Source organism: Podarcis cretensis (genome assembly GCF_951804945.1).
Source record: "Podarcis cretensis genome assembly, chromosome: 10".
In the NCBI taxonomy this organism is placed as follows: Eukaryota; Metazoa; Chordata; class Lepidosauria; order Squamata; family Lacertidae; genus Podarcis; species Podarcis cretensis.
The window spans coordinates 42,220,211-42,238,101 of NC_137179.1; the positions used below are offsets into that span (position 1 = coordinate 42,220,211).

Here is a 17,891-nt window from a genome sequence, read left to right on the forward strand (position 1 = left end):
ACAGATACAACTAACATAATGTCTAGATAGGCTTGCTGAAACAAAACACTTTCAGCAAACTTCTAAAACGTATAGTGAGGGTCTTTGTAGTGTCAATTGGCAGGGTGCCCTAGTGCACAGGTGGTGTCACATTGAAAGCACATATGATTGTTCCAATACTATTACTATCTTAAACACAACTCACTAAAAGAAACCTTCTGAAAAATAATGCTCACTTTACAGCCAGGAAAACCCGTTAATCATGAATCTGTGTTGAATAATGACACTAGTGTATGGTTACTTATATTTCCAATGGAGGGGGCCAATGTAAATAAAAGCTCTAGGGAGCCTGAGAAAACCCTATGAGGGGGAGTCACATTCTTTCTTTTCAGCTAGCCTGATGGTACATTTTCACATTAATAACTTTCGATTATCCTAACATGATACCCTATGGTTATGTTACAGTACATTTGTCCCTTCTATTAAAATGATGCAAGGCTCCTTCATCACCTGGATTACTACTTCATGTAGCAGCTACAATGAGGCAGCTGTCTAGAATTAATTTCAACAGGGAGTGCTGATGCACACACGCAAAGGAATGTGCACACAGGTAAATTCCTTCAGCTGAAATGTATAGGAAACCTGAATCTCTCTGTGGCATCGGAGCTCTTGCACCTGGAACAGGCCACTATCAATGACTACATTTTTTTATGAACGCATCATGCTAATTATGTTACTTGCACGTAAATGAGAATTGTCACTTAGCTCTGTCAGCTTATTTTACAATAACATTTGTATTGTTGATTAATCATCTGCCTATTAACCAACAAACTGCTTTAATCTCTTCAAGTTTCCACACAATTCCTTAACGTAAACATGTTTGTAATAGTAGAGGAAGTGTAGGAGAGCACACAACTTATTCAGCAAAAGCTACTGTTCACTAAGTATGCTCATAACTCACAAGCTCAAACCAAATAATATTTGCTCACTGATGTATCTACTACAGCTTTACTTTCTGATATTCAGATGCTGCTTCTCAGTGCTGAGGAAGTCAATTCTGCAGAGTCCATTACTTTTATATCCCATCCATGGGCATAGCCAAGGGGGGGCACCCCCCCCCCGATCAAGTAAAACAATAGAAATACTTAACTAGCTGACCAATCACCTCGGTTCTGCCCCATCCCAAAGTCCTGGTTACACCCATGATCCCATCTTTCCTCCAATGAGCTCAAGATGGGGCACATGGTTCTCCTTGCCCCTTTCATTCTCGCAACCCCTGTGCAGTAGGTTAGGCTGAGAGATGCAACTGGCCCCAAATCACCCAACAAGCTCCGTGGCTGAGTAAGGATTTAAACCTGGATTTCCCAGTCCTAGTTCAGAACGGTAATTGCCACACCACAAAATTCTACCACCTGGCTCTACTCAATCTATCTCTATTATCAGTTCAGATGTAGAAGTGGGGCATGCTGTGTCGAGTCTGCCTGTTAAGTCATGCTCTCATCCAGGATATACCCTTCCTTCCAAAAGTCAGCCAGCGTTTTGTGGCTGTTCATTATTCACTGGGTTCTTTCCCCATGCCACACCCAAAGTCGTTGTTCCTGAAACTTTTTTTGTGCTTCTGCAAAAGTACAGAAATTCTCCTAAGCCTGCTGTTACCTCCTTTTTGTGCATGGCTGGCAGCATTTTGGCTACATAAGGCGCCACAGTGAAATCATTGCTATTAGTGCACATAAAGGATATGCAAAACTCTGACATCCCACCTCTAATATAAGTACTTGTGTCAAATACTGATTGGGAGTCAGGTACCACAGAGTTGGAAGGGACCGTGAGGGTTACCTAGTCCAAATCCCTGCAATGCAGTAATATTTTGCCCAATGTGGGGCTCAAATCCATGACCCTGAGATTCAGAGTCTCATGCTCCACTGAGCTATCCCAACTGTAACTGATTGTAAGTCAGGTAGCATTTAACTTGTGTGTTAAACTTCTGCCAATTTTAATGCATTATTTGTTACATAGGTATTAAAAGGCCAGGCTTTTTGAATGTGTCATCTGTCACATTGCTGCTGATTAGCTTAATAAAAGTTAGAATTGGAGCAGTAGGATGAGGCAGACCCTGCCAGTTCTTTAGAAGACACAGTGCACCTGCATAACATATTATTATTTCAACCTGGCAGCCACAGTGGTGCATCAACCGCTCTGCTGGCGAGAGCCATGTTTTTGCAAGCCTGATGTATATTCCCACTGGAATGGCCTTTTTGTCTGTGCTTACTTCGGGAGAAAGGAATTAGGTTCTCCTACAGGCGATCAGGTATTGGCGAGCTTCCTGTCACCTGGGCGAGGGAGGCAACGCCGGCGCGGTGAGCAGGAGCAGGAGCTGGTGGCGCGATCAGGTTACAGCGGAGAACTCGGATGAGCTCCTTCACACAGGCACCAAGGGCGAGGGAGGATCCTCCACGCCCCTTCACCCATTGTCAGGGCCACCTCGGCAGTTTCCGCTCGCGCTTCGGCTCCTTTCGGCCGGCCACCCTCCGCCCTGTGGGAGAAAGTCGGGGAGCTTCGGCAGCGCCGCCGCCGAGCCTTCCGGGACTCACTCGAGAGTTCAGTGCGCCAACCGCACCACTCACCTGGGAGAAGCGGCGATCTCCGGCTCCGCCGCCGCCTCCTTCCTGGAAAGAAGCATCAACCACCTGATTGAACTCCTCGCGGGTCAGTATAGAAACGCTGCTCGGTGTTGAAGCCAAAGCAGGCGGACGAGCCGTGCAGACTGAGCGGTGGGGTCGGGGGAGAAAAGAGATAAGGAGAACTTGCTGCTCATTAAAAGGCAAGAGACTTGCGCGCGCCGGGGAGGTGGGGGAAGGAAACTATATATTTTGCCTAGTTTTTTGTACTTTTGCAATCGGGATGGGAAAGCAGTAGATCTGCTAACTCCGGCAACTCTGCACCCAGTAAATAGGGTGTGAGTGAGAGAGTGATATCTGAAAATATCGGCAAACTTATGGGGCAGGCGGCGGGGGGGGGAGGGGTTAACCGTAGGAATCCCTGGATGCATCTGTCCAAGAAGCTGGATTGAACGTTAGAAGCTGATAAGATTCGAGAGTGGCGGATAAACGGGGGGGGGGGGAGAGAGGGAGGGAGGGAGAGAATAGCAGAAAGTAAACTCCCGGCGGGGTGGGGGTGGCGGCTGGGTGTTTGACAGGAGGGGCACTCGCTAAAAAGGAGGGGGGTCTACAGAGTGCAGCCGAGGATGCCGCCTCACTCGCTCCCGCTTTTGTCTCCCGCAGGCTGCGAGTGTGTGTGTTTGGGCGCGCGGTGTGTCCTGCTCACCCCCCCCCCCCGCCAGCGCCTCCTCTCGTCAGCCGCCCGCCCGGCCGGCCAGCCCACCGGCTTCTGGAAGCTTGTCCGCGCCCGGGAGCGAAGTTAAAGGGGGCGCGAAGTTTCCCGCAACTTTCTCTCCCCCCCCCCCCACCCCGGGAATATGGCCACCGGGGGCTACCGGGCCAGCGGCGTCAGCACCACCACAGACTTCCTGGAGGAGTGGAAAGCCAAGCGGGAGAAGATGCGGGCGAAGCAGGCGCCGACTACAACGGCCGCGGCCTCAGGGGACTGCAAAGCCCCCGGGGCCGCCGCCGCCGCCGCCGCCGCCAACACTACTACTACAACTACTACTACTACTACTGCTGCTGCTGCTAATGCCGCCACCGCCGAGGTCAACAACAACGGCAGCGGCGCCGGCACGAACTGCGTCCCTGTGGGCAGGAGCGCGCCCAAGGAGCCCCCGCCCAGCACCCCGGCGGCCGGAGCCCGAGCAGGAGTGGCGGAGCCGCCGCCGGGGCCCAAAGGCGTCGTGGCGCCGGGCTCCCCTGAGGAGGAGAAAGTGGCGGCCAAGGGCAAGGGCTCGTCCGGCCCCAGCGCCCGGAAAGGGAAAGGGCAGATCGAGAAGAGGAAGCTGAGGGAGAAGAGGCGCTCGACAGGTGTGGTGAACATCCCCACCGCCGAGGTGAGAGGGCGCCGCGCGCCGAACTGCGGGGGGGGGGGAGGGAGCGCGCGCGTGACTGGCTCTTTTGAAACACAGCCCAACGGCTCCCGGTGCTGCTGCTGCTGCTGCTGCTGCTGCACCTGATGAAGAGCCGGGCGGCTTCCTGGGCGACGGTGGCTCCTCCTCCCCGCTCCCTCCGAGCAGCTCGCCAGGGTTGGTTCGACAAGTCAAAAGGGAGGAGGCTGTTTACCTACAGGCTGCTGCTGCTCCCGGGAGGGGATGTACCTCAAGTTGCAAAACCCGCAAAGTGCCCTGTTCCGGAAGAGTCAGACAAGAGATGGCAGCCTAAGCTATGCAAATTCGATCTAGGCAGATTTAAATGTGTAGGAACAGCAGAAGCCCTTCAGGTGGTTTCTGTGCGGTTTTACCCTTGGGAGAGAGAGAGAATGGCTAAAGCCTCATTTTGATGTGAACGGAGGTCATGACGACAGATGAGTTCTTATGACATTTGTGTGTGTGTGTGTGTGTCTATATATAAAAGGGTAAAAAAGTACACACATGTATATGTTTGTGTATATACATGTATTCTTTTTTGGTGATCACTCATAGCCAAGTAAGATTGTCTTCCATAAACATGGTTTTAACAGTGAGTCCATAAGTGACTGTGGAGGCCAATTCTGGATCCACACCTCTTTCCACAGTGGGGACATAGGTTTCCGGGCAGGAGTTGATCACGGTGTGGATTTGCCAAGCATGTCTTCCTCTTAGCACGTTTCTCGCTTGCGTTCAAGTGTCTTCAAAACCCCTAACACCTTCTCCAATTGGAACGCTCGCAGGCAAGTGTTTCCCAATTGTTGGTGTTTATACTAAAATTTGCCTTCAGACAGTCTTTAAACCTCTTTTGTTAACGACCAGCATTATGCTTTCCATTTTTAGGTTTGGAATATGGTAGTTGCCTTGGAAGACGATAATCGGATATACATACTGTATATATGTGTGTGTATGTGTATATATCCACACAGACATATGTACATGTGTGTACAAACACACACACACACACACACACACACACATATATGGTTAGGGGTTGTCGCCCTTCGGATGGTGTGGGACTAAACCTCAGATCATTGGTCATGCTGATGGGAGCTGGAGTCTTTACAGTATATAGAAAGCCACAAGTTCCCCACCACTAATCTACTGGAATAATATGCTTATAAGGGTTTTAAATAGTAAGATGTGGTACCCACTCTGCTTCGTGTTTTGGTATTGGTAAGTAAAACGACTGTAGCTCCTGACAGAAACTGATTTTTCTATCCTGACATGCAGGGGTAAGTTCCAGAGAAATGAAGAGGCTTACTTTGGGTAAGCTTAGGAACATAGGAACATTGGTACCAAGTCTGAACAACAGTCCATCCTGGTTCAGTTTTAGCTACACTGACAGCCATTTGTCCAGGGATTCCATCAGGGAATCTTTCCCAGACCTACCCAGAGATGCTGAGGATTGAACCTGGGACCTTCTGTGTGCAAAGCAGATGCTGCAGGCCTTTCCTTCACAGTTACAAAGCATGAATGTACCGGTAATTGTGGTCTGTAACACATATGGGTTTCCTTTTTCTGTATGGTTTGCCTGCAACAAGAGAGGTCTAAGAGAGCATTGATGAAAATAGTATAACTCTACAATTTATTTACACTCAAATAAAAACAGGCAGGGTTCTTGTGGGTCCTTAAAGACTAACACTCTCATTACGGAATCTACTTCTTCCTGTGAACGAAGTGCTTCTGAACTGCAGGAATATAATCCCATTTTCTTTGGGGGGGGAGATAGCAAACATACTTTCAGAAGGAAATAAAATGCACAGATTGTGATAGTTACATTAACAATAACAGTACATTAACACACAAAAAATAATAGTTGATAACAGACATTTTGCCATTGGAAAGCTAATTAAGACGTGTAGTATGGATTTTTTAAAAAAACTCCTTTGATATTGAAACAGTTATCAAGCAACACTTTCAAAGCAGGACATAAAGATTCATGCACACTGAATTTTTCTGCCCTTCTACAGTTCCCCCTTGTGTGTCAGAGACACTTCCTATAACAATTTTTTAAAAAGTCTTATCAGAGCCAAAACAGCAAAGAAAGGAAATTGAGGTATCTGTTCAGGTGAAAACATAATGTAGTTCTGAATCCAAAGCAATTTCTTTCACTGGAAAAAAATGCAGTGGTTTGAAGAAAGGAGAAAAATATATTTTCGTTAGCCAATGTAGCTGTCTTCTGTGGGTTTCTACTAGTATAAAAATCTGGCATTAATTTAAAAATGCTCTTAAAGGAATGCAAAAGCATGATAATAATATCTTCAGTGTTTTCAAGCTAAGAGGAAGAAGATTTAGGGAAAAATCTAGTACATGTCTTCACAAGTTTCTTCTCAAGATCCCCAAAGGAAACAATAAATGTTAACCATTTTATTTTCTTGGGTTTGTAAACTGCAGACACACCTTTCATCACCAGAAATCACTCTTTTTCTTTCTTTTACTTCATCATTATTTTGCAGCTACCATGCTGTAATGTCAGGATCCTGCTCAAGTGAGGAGCACAAGAAGCTGCTAGTCTGGTATAGTCTTCTCTGACAGACAACACCTCTCCACATTAACTGACCTGATTCTTTAAACTGGAGTGAGTCATGGACTTTATGCAAAAGAAATGGGAAAAAGAACAAACAGTGATGACCACTGGAGTGAGTCATGGACTTTATGCAAAAGAAATGGGAAAAAGAACAAACAGTGATGACCACTGGAAAGCAAAATAGTTGTAGCGATTATTAATTACGTACCATTGGTGCTAACACAAACATCCTGGCATTCGTAAACTGATCAACACACAATGTGTTAACTGTAATCTTGATTAAATCCACAGGTAACAGATTTGAATTGCCTGGTGCAGCAGTATGCTTGCCACTTGAAGGGAAAGGAAAAACTCATGGGAACAAACTTAGCTTGCTGGGAAGGCAGCAGCGGTAGAAACTTGCTACTTAAAAGTAACTGTGCAAACAATGCTTGTGTAAACCCTCAGTGAATATGCACTGTATCAATAGAGTTTATCTTCTCTTGAAATGTGCTTCTAAAAACACTTTTAAGTGAAGTATAAAAACATAGTGCAAAAGAAAATCAATCCTCTGTAAGTGAAAATTGATATATTGATATATTTGGTGTAAGATGCTTTTCTTACAGCATGGCAGCTTGTATAAGACATTTAAAATACAACAACATGGAAAAATGTTATTGGGGTAAGGTGGTGGGCAAAGTTGTGTACATTACTGCTCCATTCCTGAGGACCTCTTCAGATGTTCCAGCTGCTACTGGAACAAAAATATTAGGCTTTAAAAAGTCAGAACATCTGAAGACTCAGACGAACACGAACACATTTATTGCCTTATTTCTTCTTGCATCCACCACCAGGATCCAGAAGCTGTGAGAGGCAACAGCCACCTAGATGCAGGTGTCCTGCCCTATGAAGGACTACCATCTGGCATCTAGCCATTTCTAGGTCAGGATAATTTCCTCTGATGTCTGCTGCAGCCCAGAGATTCAATATCAGAATATTCAGATGTTCTGACTTTTTAAGGCCTGATATTTTTGTGATTCTACTTTGAATCTTTAGGCATTTAGAGGACATAGGGAGGCTGAGGAAAATTATTTGTGCTTCCTCTTTAAAATATGCTGAATAACTTACAAGCTCCCCTGATCTCAGTCTTTCTCTCTTTTATATGCACTCTATGGAACATCAGCTGGGGCTTTATATTTATGCTTCCTCTGTTACAAAGGCACCAGCATGGCAACTAGAAGACAGCTGTGCTGTATCTCCCCGCACCCCCACTCCTTACCTCCAAAACATCATTCAGTTTAACTCAATGATACTGGCAAAACTTTCTCTTACCTTTACTGAACAGGTTTTTCCAGCCTTTCCGTGGAACTGTTCTTCCCTTTTCAGCATATCTTAGTGCTGTTTGTAAAGAAGAAATCAGTTGTGTTCACTATCTCACCATTAATGTAATTCTGTCTTCAATAATGATGATTTTTTTCCTAGCAGTTTTAAAAGTTGCTCTGAAGCCTTTGTAGTTTAAAGTATTGTGGGCCATATAGAGATGTCTGGAGGGCCAAATTCAGCCCTAGGGATGCTATGGTGAATTTGATATATAAATAGGAATTATTATAAGCAGGGAGAAATAAGAGTAGCACATGAAGAAGCTGAAATAAACCCATTACACTTTTCTTTGGTGATGGAGACCATGAAGGCCAGGGCAGTTAAGGGTTTCACACACAGACGGTAGTCTTGGAGGAAGGTTTTTAAAAGGAGGGAGGAAAGAGGTGGCACTATGTCACTATTCCAGGAGTTGCACATTGGGGAGCAAAAGTGTGAAATAGACCTTTTAAAGAGAGCAACTATGATGAGGTCAAAATAAAAAGTTATACATAAAATATGTTGGGGTGGGTGGACTGAGGAGGTACTTGGACTTAAAGATCTGGAATTAGTCATGGATGTAGAAGTTTGTGAGAAGACTAGGTAGGGATTTGAGGATTTTTGGTCTGAATGATGGACAAAGTGAATGATGTTGGCTCAACGTTCTTAATAGATAAGGGCTGATGAGCAGGCTGAACTATTTCATGTGTGGATTAAAGAACAGTAAAAGGTAAAGGGACCCCTGACCATTAGGTCCAGTCGTGACCGACTCTGGGGTTGCGGCGCTCATGTTGCTTTATTGGCCGTGGGAGCCAGCATACAGCTTCCAGGTCATGTGGCCAGCATGACTAAGCTGCTTCTGGCGAACCAGAGCAGCGCACGGAAACGCCATTTACCTTCCCACCGGAGCGGTACCTATTTATCTACTTGCACTTTGACGTGCTTTCGAACTGCTAGGTTGGCAGGAGCAGGGACCGAGCACTGGGAGCTCATCCCGTCGCGGGGATTTGAACCAACGACCTTCTGATCGGCAAGTCCTAGGCTCTGTGGTTTAACCCACAGCGCCACCCGCGTCCTGAAAGAACAGTAGCAAGTTGTTATTTTGTCTTTGTCTGTTGATGCCATCCTCTTAAGATACTATATAATATACTATATTTAATATTAGGGCCCAATACATGCTCTTTTTCAATTTGGAATTAGTATAAATTACAAACCTGTATCAACTGAGTTCATCTGTATACACCAGGTATGCAGAAACTGGCCCTCCAGATACTTCTAAACTACAGCAGCCATCATCTCAAACCTTTGGCCATGCTTACTGGGGCTTCTGGGAGTTGTAATTCAGCAACATCTGGAGGGCCAAAGGTTCCCCACAAGTGATCTATTTACATAGTTGGAATTGTATTCCACACTTTCCCCAAAGAACTGAGATCAGCAACTGAGATCAGGTCTCAGTAATAATGGTAAATGGCAAGACAGTTGCTACATCATGGCAAACTGTGGTATGGTTTCACATGGCATAACATGGATTGAAATTAACCTGAGCAAGTCTCAGCCTGAACTTATTTCGGAAGCATTTACTTTCAGTTCCTTTTCAAGTCAGCTTGTTGTTTTATCCAATCCTTGGATTGTGGTTTATGTGTATCATGTTAAACCATGGTTTAGCATGATCTACAAATGTAGCTAGTGACTTAACCTGAAGCTAGTTCGCCATTGAATTTAACAACTGAGCAAAGATTCATGCCCAACACTCCCAAGCTTGCCACTGTTTATTTGAAAATGAATTTTGCGATTAAACATTATAAGATTACTGCTTGAGTATTCACAACAAAGTTAGAACAAGTATGGCTTGGTAGATCGTGTTGGAACTTGTATCCAAAATTTGGTGTCAGATACCAAGTATACTTTGTGGTAAATTTTAAGGTCTGTGGTAAACAAGCCCATGCATCTTGTGTTGCTCATAATTCTACATTAAGTTTGTAACCCCAATCAATATAAGCCTTTCCCCACAATATTCCCCTGCTTGTATCTATCATGGTAATGAATTCTGGACTAGTTCGTGACCATATGTATTTTCATGAGCAATATCAAGTATTCTTATAAATTCAAAGTTTCCTGTATTAACTGCAGAACTGAACTAAACTTGCAATGAATAGTGTTCAGTCCAGCTTTTCAAAAAATCAGATCAAAGCCTAGGCTTACCGTACCATCCTATACCTATTTACCTGAGTCTGATTTATTTCAGTGTTTAATCAGAAGTGTTATGATAGAGGTATCTTATTTAAGTCATACTTGGAGCAGAGCCACTGAACTCACTAGTCTTAAATTAGTCAATTGATTTTTAGTGTTTCTGTTCTGAGTAGTTGGCTGCAACTACAAAGTTGAAAGGGAACTATCAAACCACCTGCCAATGTGGGAAATATACTACATCACCCATAATAGGATGGTAAGTCACCTTTGCTTTAAAACCTCTAACAAATTAGGCCCTACATTCTTGTGAGGCTGTATGTTTCACTGTCAAACATGGTTCAGCTGAGTTTTTTGCAAGGTAAAATTTTATAGTATTGCAACCCCAGACTAATCTGTTAACCTGCCATTAAAAGATTAGAAATTGTAATTGCCTTTGGGATGCCATTTCTAAACACATAATGTTGTATACGTTGTATTAGATTGCAAGTCAGATTACAGCATTTTGGAAGTGGAGTATCCTAATTTTACACATGGGACAACACGATGACTCAACAAGTAGAGGAATGGAATAAGGAAGTACAAGGGTTCCTTGGTTGCTTAACTTATTGTTATCAATAGGTGTGTCTATAATTGTGGTTTCTTAATTATTATATGTTAAATTAGCTCAAATACATTCTAAAACTGAACTAAATGCTGAAGTAAGTGTGTTGGAAGCCACATGAACAATTCCTGTATCCCAGTGATGTTGAGTAGAAAAATTTCCATTTCAAAAGTTCTTTGTTTTTATTGCTAGTTATTTTTAAGGAGTTTATTTTTCTTTTTCGTACATTGCTGTGATATTTCTAATATAAAGTAATTCAGCAAATAATAAACAAATTATCCAGATAGTGCATTGCCTCTTAATCTATGTTTCAATTAGTGTTGGAGGCAAAACCAATTACTAGATTAATACTTTCAAAAATGTGGGAACAACCATGATTGCTTCTTTGCACCATCTTCCTTGTAACTGATGAACTTAATCAGCTATTTCCAACAAGTGAGGTAAAAAGGCAATAGCTTTCCTATCTTTTGTCCCCAGCACACAGAGGTACCGGTACATTTATGTGGTACATGGAAGTTCCATTTAGATATCATGCCTGTTGACCGACCCAGGTTGTCCAGTGTATTTGTACAAAGTACTATATGATTTCCATTGTAATTGATCCAAGGTGGGTCACAACAGGAGTACTACCACCAGGCAAATATATGGTGAAATGGTCCCCAGAAGCAAATTTGAGTTAAAAGTGGGTCCTAACATGTTATAAAAACTCACAAGTCAAATTATTAATTAGAAACCTATTTAAACTTGAGAGACCAACTTCAAACTGCACAACTAAATAAATTCAGCCATACCTAGGTGCCTTAACTCCCATGAAATAAAAAATGAGAAGAAAAGGGGCTCACCACTAAACTACCAACCATTTTATATATTAAGGGGATATAAAATTTCTATACAGTGGAAGCTGGTTTATTCATATGTTATATAACATTATTGATATTGCACCCAATTTTGACATCCTTTTGTGCATTATTTGTTTTCTACATTGTTCGGGTTCCACCCTCCTTTCTTCTTCATTAGTGCTGTTGCTTGACTAATAGTGCAATCCCATGCATATTTTTTCAGAAGTAAGTCCTTATTGTGTTCATTGGCAATTACTTTTAGGGAGCTGGATAAGGGATTGTAGTGTAACTCTTGTACAGCTTATAAACTTGTGGCAATAATTCCTGGAGGAATTCCCCTAATACTTTTGCATGATTGTGGGATCTTATGCTGAAACTGGATGAACTACAAAACTGTCTCATTTTAAAATAACTAGGTTAATGGCTGCTTGCAAATAGGCCAATTTAGCTTTTGAGCTGCTTATACCACTCCCTCAGGTGTGACTGCAACAATAATCCTAAATTATTAGTTTCTTTCAAAGAGATTATAGAACTGCTTAAAGTGAAATCCTTTTTTCCCCTTTTTTCTGGCAACTATTTTGGTAAAGCAGCAATGGTTGGTCTCCAAGACTTGGAACTTTACACTTTAACCCTATGAACACGTACACTTAAAATTGCATTAAAATGGCTAATCCGTGGAACTTTTTATAGCACACCATCTTGCCTTTTGCAAAATGCAGCTTTGCAATAAGGAAAACAAGAAATAATAACTTTTGCTAGGATTTTATCTCTGAATACTGAATGATTCTCAGAATAGAGAGCAGAGCACCAACTATTAAACTAGTCAACATGCCTAAGAAAGCATAACAAAACCACAATATAACCTTAAAACAGAATTTATACTCTTGAAAGTTTCTTGTAGGCATCCACTGTAGATCCACTGGTCAGAGACTACAGAGCAGGTCATCCAAAGGTCTCTGCTGAGTGAATATGATCATGTGTGAAGAAGTGGTACTTAACATATTCTGTCTTTAGACCATTTTGGTCTTTATTTTGAATTGGGTCTGGAAGCCAACTGAGAAGCAGTGATGGTGATACAAAATTGGATAAGCATCAGTAAAAGTGCTTTTTTACTTACCAAGTAACTATAAGAGGAGTTAGGTAGTATTCAAACTTCATTCAAAAGCTGTTTTCTATGCAGTCCAGCTTCTGTAGCAAGTGCAAATAGCTATTTAGCATTCATGGCACCCCTTTCTCTATGACTCAGCCTCAGGGTAAGAAAAAAGTAAATAAAATGAGCTAAGCGTTTATCCAGAGATGACCATACTTAAAGAATAGTGAAAATCCACTGACACTTGAGCTGTAACGTTAATTTACTAGATCTTGATGAGAAGACAAATAATAGAGAGTTCTTTGCATAACAAAGACTACTCCTGGCACAAATAACTAGCTTAACATTATTATTATTATTATTATTATTATTATTATTATTATTAGGTCAGTTTGATGTTGGAAATTGTGCTGCAAATCAGATCACTATCTTACAGCAACATATTAATGGTGGATCTGGCCACAAATAGCCTATTAAGCTTTCTAAATGGAAATCAGTTTAATTGCAAATAACCCTGGGTATGATCCTTAGTCCTAAGCCAACTTGCTTTGTAAATAATTTTTATTAAAACTTGGCCTTTCAATGTGTTTGTAGGACTGAGATGCCAGAAAATCATGTTTAGCTGTGACTGATATGCCTCCTTCTGAATTCTAAATCTAGGGCCTCCTTCATCTTTTGAGTGAATGAAAATTTAACTAGCTGTAGCACGTGTGTTGCTCTGTGATATTCTAGTGATCCTAATAAAGTTATTGACCTAATATGGATATTGGGAACACACCTGCCTTTTGTTTTTTGTGTTATCATCTGCCTGTAATTTAAGTAGCACCAACCTTTTAATGACCAAGTTATTGTCAGCACCTTTTAAGGCCCACATGGATGGGAAAGTGGGGTGAAAAAACAATTTATTAAAAGTTGATAGGAAAGTAGAACAACTTTGGAATCTACTTGGGTGTAGCGAAACAGTGAAGTGAAAATAATTGCAGCAAAGTATTACCACATGAGAAATTCCATCTACCAAGTATAGATTATATCTTGCAATCCTATGTACACTTATTAAGGAATAAATCCCATTAGAATTGGCAGGACTTGTTTTTGAGTAAACATGTATGGTATTTATTACTGTAATTTTCAACCTTTCTTCCAAGAAGTTCAAGGTAATGTACATGGCTCTCAGTGTTTGAAACTCCCATTGTTCTAGGCACATTTTGCAACAGGGAATTTAATTAGCACAAGCTGTTTCTGAGCTCTGGGGTATTTTTTAACTGTGCCTAAAATTTCAGATTAAAACTGCAGAGTGGAAGAAAAGGAGGACCTTTTTCTGCCTCCCCACTTCCAGCTACTCTCTGAAGTCTGTAGAAGAGACCCTCTTAAGAATATTAGGGGCAGGGAAAGAAGTAGGTAAAGGTAAAGATACCCCTAACCGTTAGGTCCAGTTGCGGACGACTCTGGGGTTGCGCGTTCATCTCGCTCTATAGGCCGAGGTAGCTGGTGTTTGTCCGCAGACAGCTTCCAGATCATGTGGCCAGTGTGACTAAGCTGCTTCTGGCGAACCAGAGCAACGCACGGAAACTCCGTTTACCTTCCCACTGGAATGGTACCTATTTATCTACTTGCACTTTTGAACTGCTAGGTGGGCAGGAGCTGGGACCGAACAATGAGAGCTCACCCCGTTGCGGGGATTCGAACCGCCGACCTTCTGATTGGCAGGCCCCAGGCTCTGTGTTTTAGACCACAGCGCCACTCGTGTCACATAGGGAAAGGAGTAGACCACATTAAAAATGAACAGAAGACTTTAGCTGCAGTTCATTTTTAGCTTTGTACAGTGGTACCTCGGGTTACAGACACTTCCAGTTCCGTGTTTTCGGGTTGCGCACCGCGCCGAACCCAGAAGTACTGGAAAGGTTTACTTCCGGGTTTCAGCGCTCACGCATGTACAGAAACACTAAATCGCACTATGCACAGAAGCACCGAATTGCGACTCACATGTGCGCAGACACAGTGCTGCGGGTTGCGAACGCTGCGGATTTGAATGTGCCTCCCACACGGAGCACTTTCGCAACCTGAGTTTCCACTGTATTCTTGTTATTTAAAAATGTGCCTAGACATTCTGTTGTTGCATCCATAACCTAGGTTTAAGGTGCTATTTAGCTCCTAGCTTTCATATCTCAGTTTCTAACACAAATTGCTCTCCCACTTCCTGTATTATCCTTACAAGAACTCTGCAAGGTAGATTAGGCTGAAAGTCATTCTGGTTCAAGATTACCTAATGTGCTTCATAGCAGAATAGGGATTGAAATTCTGGTCTTCGAGAAGACCAACATTCCGAGTCCAACATGCTGACCAATAACTCTGGCTCCGTCATAGGATCATATTGTAAAATACTATAAAATACCCTGTTGTCCTTGTGTTGCAGAGATGTCTACTCCTTGCTTTATTTGGTTACAAGCTTCTGGTTCTTGCCTTCCTATTTCAGATAAAACAACACAAAATAAATAAAAGATATAAAAATAATGTTATGGGCTCCTTTACCGCTCCTCATAATGAAGCAATGGATGTTCCTTCTAAAGCAAAACGCCTTAAAAAGAGAAAAGAAGGAAACATAAGAGGGGTTGGAAGGGAAATTGAGTATTTCTACTCAAGCCAAAGAGCTTATCACCAAAGTTGACTGTTGCTTTTCATCTAAATGCTGCTTATTTAAATAGCAGTGTACTAAAACTTACATTTTAAAGTAAACTTGAAAGCCAGAGTGTAGCAGTGAAGTGGCACTTCCCTTTAGATATGTTTTTCTTTCAAGGATGAAACAAAAAAAGTGCTTTAAAGGGTACTTAGAAGTTATTATTACAGTAGGGGCTGTTTATTTAAACAAAAGCATGTTCTCCCTGCAGTCACTTGTAAAGAATGCTAAGGCCAAATTACTTTGTATGGTGGCTTTTTACACAGGCAGAGTGTAATGATGTTTTTGGGGCCTTCATGTTCAACTTTGTGGAGGACTGTCTCCTCTTTCCTGCACTGAAGACTTAATTGAACAAACAGCATTGTATTAAACAGAAAATATTTAAGTGAAAAGTATGCTTCACTTATTTCAGGTTGGAAGAGGCAAGTCTGAGGACACCATGCACTATATGGGATTTCTAGCTACCGAAGCAGGGAGGGGAACAGAGAACCAAATATGAGCCTCTGGGTCTTTTTATTTGCCCCCCAGAACCTGTTCCAGGCCACACTTCCTGACCAGCTATAACCTCTCCCCCCAGGCCACAATATTTAAGTGAATTGCACTGCATGACTGATAGCAGCAGCAGCATCTAATTTTTTACCCACCCTTCACCATGAGGTCCCAGGGTGGGCTATAACAGTTTAAAAATACATCATTGCAAAAAATTGAAAAACATTATATTCAAGAGGATTCATCTCAAATGTCAAAGACCAGGGTAAAGAGGTGCATCTTCAGCATCTGTCAAAAGCTACATAATGAAGGTGCTAGAGCACTTCTTTGGGGCTATTGCATAGAATGCCCTCTCCCAGGGGAGCCCCCATATTTATAAGGGTGGTGGAACTACCAAGGGGGTTCCCTCTGCTGATCCTAACACCCATGAGGGTCTGTAAGGAAGGAGGTGATCCTTTACATATTTGGGCTTAAACCATTCAGGGTGTGACTGTTTCTTAGCATTTTACCGTTAATTCCATTTCTTACAAAATGTATTTTTATTCCATCAATATGAAAAATCTTTCAAGAAATCTCAGTTTTAAGGCTGGTTCTGCACCAGAGAAAAATTATACTTAGAAGTCTGAGGATATCTTGTTTTAAGACAATTTTTGCTGGTGATGAACATATTGTAATGTTTGGGTGTGTCTGTCATTTGGCCCCCTGCAAGAAGTAAACTAATGTGGGAACATGTAGATGGGAGTTTTCTGCCCATTGGGAGACTGAAAGAAGTTCATTGATATGACAGGAGGAGAAGCATTAGCATACTGTCTTAAAAGCTTTCATTCTAGGGAAGAAGTGATCAGGAGTCGGTGCCCTGATTGTTTTTGTTGTTGTTGGCATCTCTCTGTCTCGGGAGACAAGGAGTGCACCTTTGGGGTTGAAGTCAAGCAGCTGATGTTACAGCGCCAGCTGTGGCTGAGGATACCAATATGGGAGAGACATGCTTTATTGCAGCTGTGGGAGCATGAAGGAGTCCTGTTGTGTTGCTGCAGATGCAGCATGGGGTTTCTTCTCTCTGCTCTCCTCCCAGCGGCCATTCCTCCTCTGGCCACTGCTGCGGATACACAACCTGTCTGACTCCAGGCACTGTGGTCATCTGTAAGGGATTTCCCAAACCGGTGTTTTAAGGTCAATTATAATCTGTTAAAACCAACAAGTAGGGTGCATGCATGCCAAGTGCAATAGAATGCTGTAGTTCCTGATGGGAAGAATGTAAATCTGCTGAAATGCATGAAACTATCTTGTAACACATAACTGACCTCTCTGACTTGTGAGTTTTACCCAACAATTCTTACACTTGCACTTGCACAACACATTTCAGGCTAGTGATTCTGCTTTGTTTTCTTCTTCTTCTTGCATTGGGCCATCAACCAGACTGGTCTTACCAGAATGTTTCCTTTCCTTACAGGCCTCTTGGGTAATTCATTCTTTGTTCCTTCCTCATGGTGGGTTTCTATAATCTGGATGGGCTGTTACTGACATTTAGGTTAGGACAATGAAATAAGTTCACATCTTGGGGTTAAAGTTAACATCTTAAACCCTTTTTTAAAAAAGAAAAGGCCATTCTGAAATAGCTATGAGATGTTCTGCTGATGTCCAGTATAAAATAGAATCCAAGTTCATTGTGATGATGGGCATTCCACCTTATCAAAATGGAATGGCAGAAGTATAACTAAGTATAACTGGGAACTTCTTGAATCTCCCTTAGCTGCTTACACCACCTCGAGGGACCCCCATCTGCCTGCCAAGAATCCTAAAGAAAGAGGCTGTGTAGGTATCACACAATAGTTATTGTTAAATAACATAGTAATCATTAAAATTTCCTGCCAACCTAGCAGTTCGAAAGCACATCAAAGTGCAAGTAGATAAATAGGTACCGCTCCGGCGGGAAGGTAAATGGCGTTTCCGTGCGCTGTTCTAGTTTGCCAGAAGCGGCTTAGTCATGCTGGCCACATGACTTGGAAGCTGTACGCCGGCTCCCTTGGCCAATAGAGCAAGATGAGCACCACAACCCCAGAGTCATCTACGACCGGACCTAACGGTCAGGGGTCAC

The 17,891-nt window shown here is 42.7% G+C and overlaps 1 protein-coding gene and 1 long non-coding RNA gene across 6 annotated transcripts in view; one reads left to right on the forward strand and one right to left on the reverse strand.

Annotated features, from left to right (window-relative positions):
* The first annotated feature begins 1,972 nt into the window (after positions 1-1,972).
* The window catches only part of PAWR (pro-apoptotic WT1 regulator), a 60,781-nt gene continuing 44,862 nt past the window's right edge, over positions 1,973-17,891 (forward strand). The window contains exons 1-2 of one of the 3 annotated variants that reach the window (XM_079991858.1): positions 1,973-2,689; positions 3,269-3,976. In XM_079991858.1, the coding sequence (XP_079847984.1) occupies positions 3,455-3,976 (522 nt within the window). In that variant the 5' untranslated portion in view covers positions 1,973-2,689; positions 3,269-3,454. Of the gene's footprint in view, positions 2,690-3,260; positions 3,977-17,891 lie in introns of all 3 variants that reach the window. The other 2 variants (XM_079991859.1, XM_079991857.1) reach the window with 2 other exon arrangements.
* Positions 5,090-17,404, reverse strand: LOC307224756. Of its 3 annotated transcripts, none has more exons than XR_013842727.1 (5): positions 17,245-17,404; positions 15,026-15,097; positions 12,661-12,790; positions 7,890-7,955; positions 5,090-6,641 (listed from the first exon to the last, which is right to left on the reverse strand). It is a non-coding gene; the product is annotated as an uncharacterized lncRNA (long non-coding RNA). The 3 variants fall into 3 exon arrangements; XR_013842728.1 differs by having other exon boundaries at positions 16,708-17,404; XR_013842729.1 differs by having other exon boundaries at positions 16,604-17,404.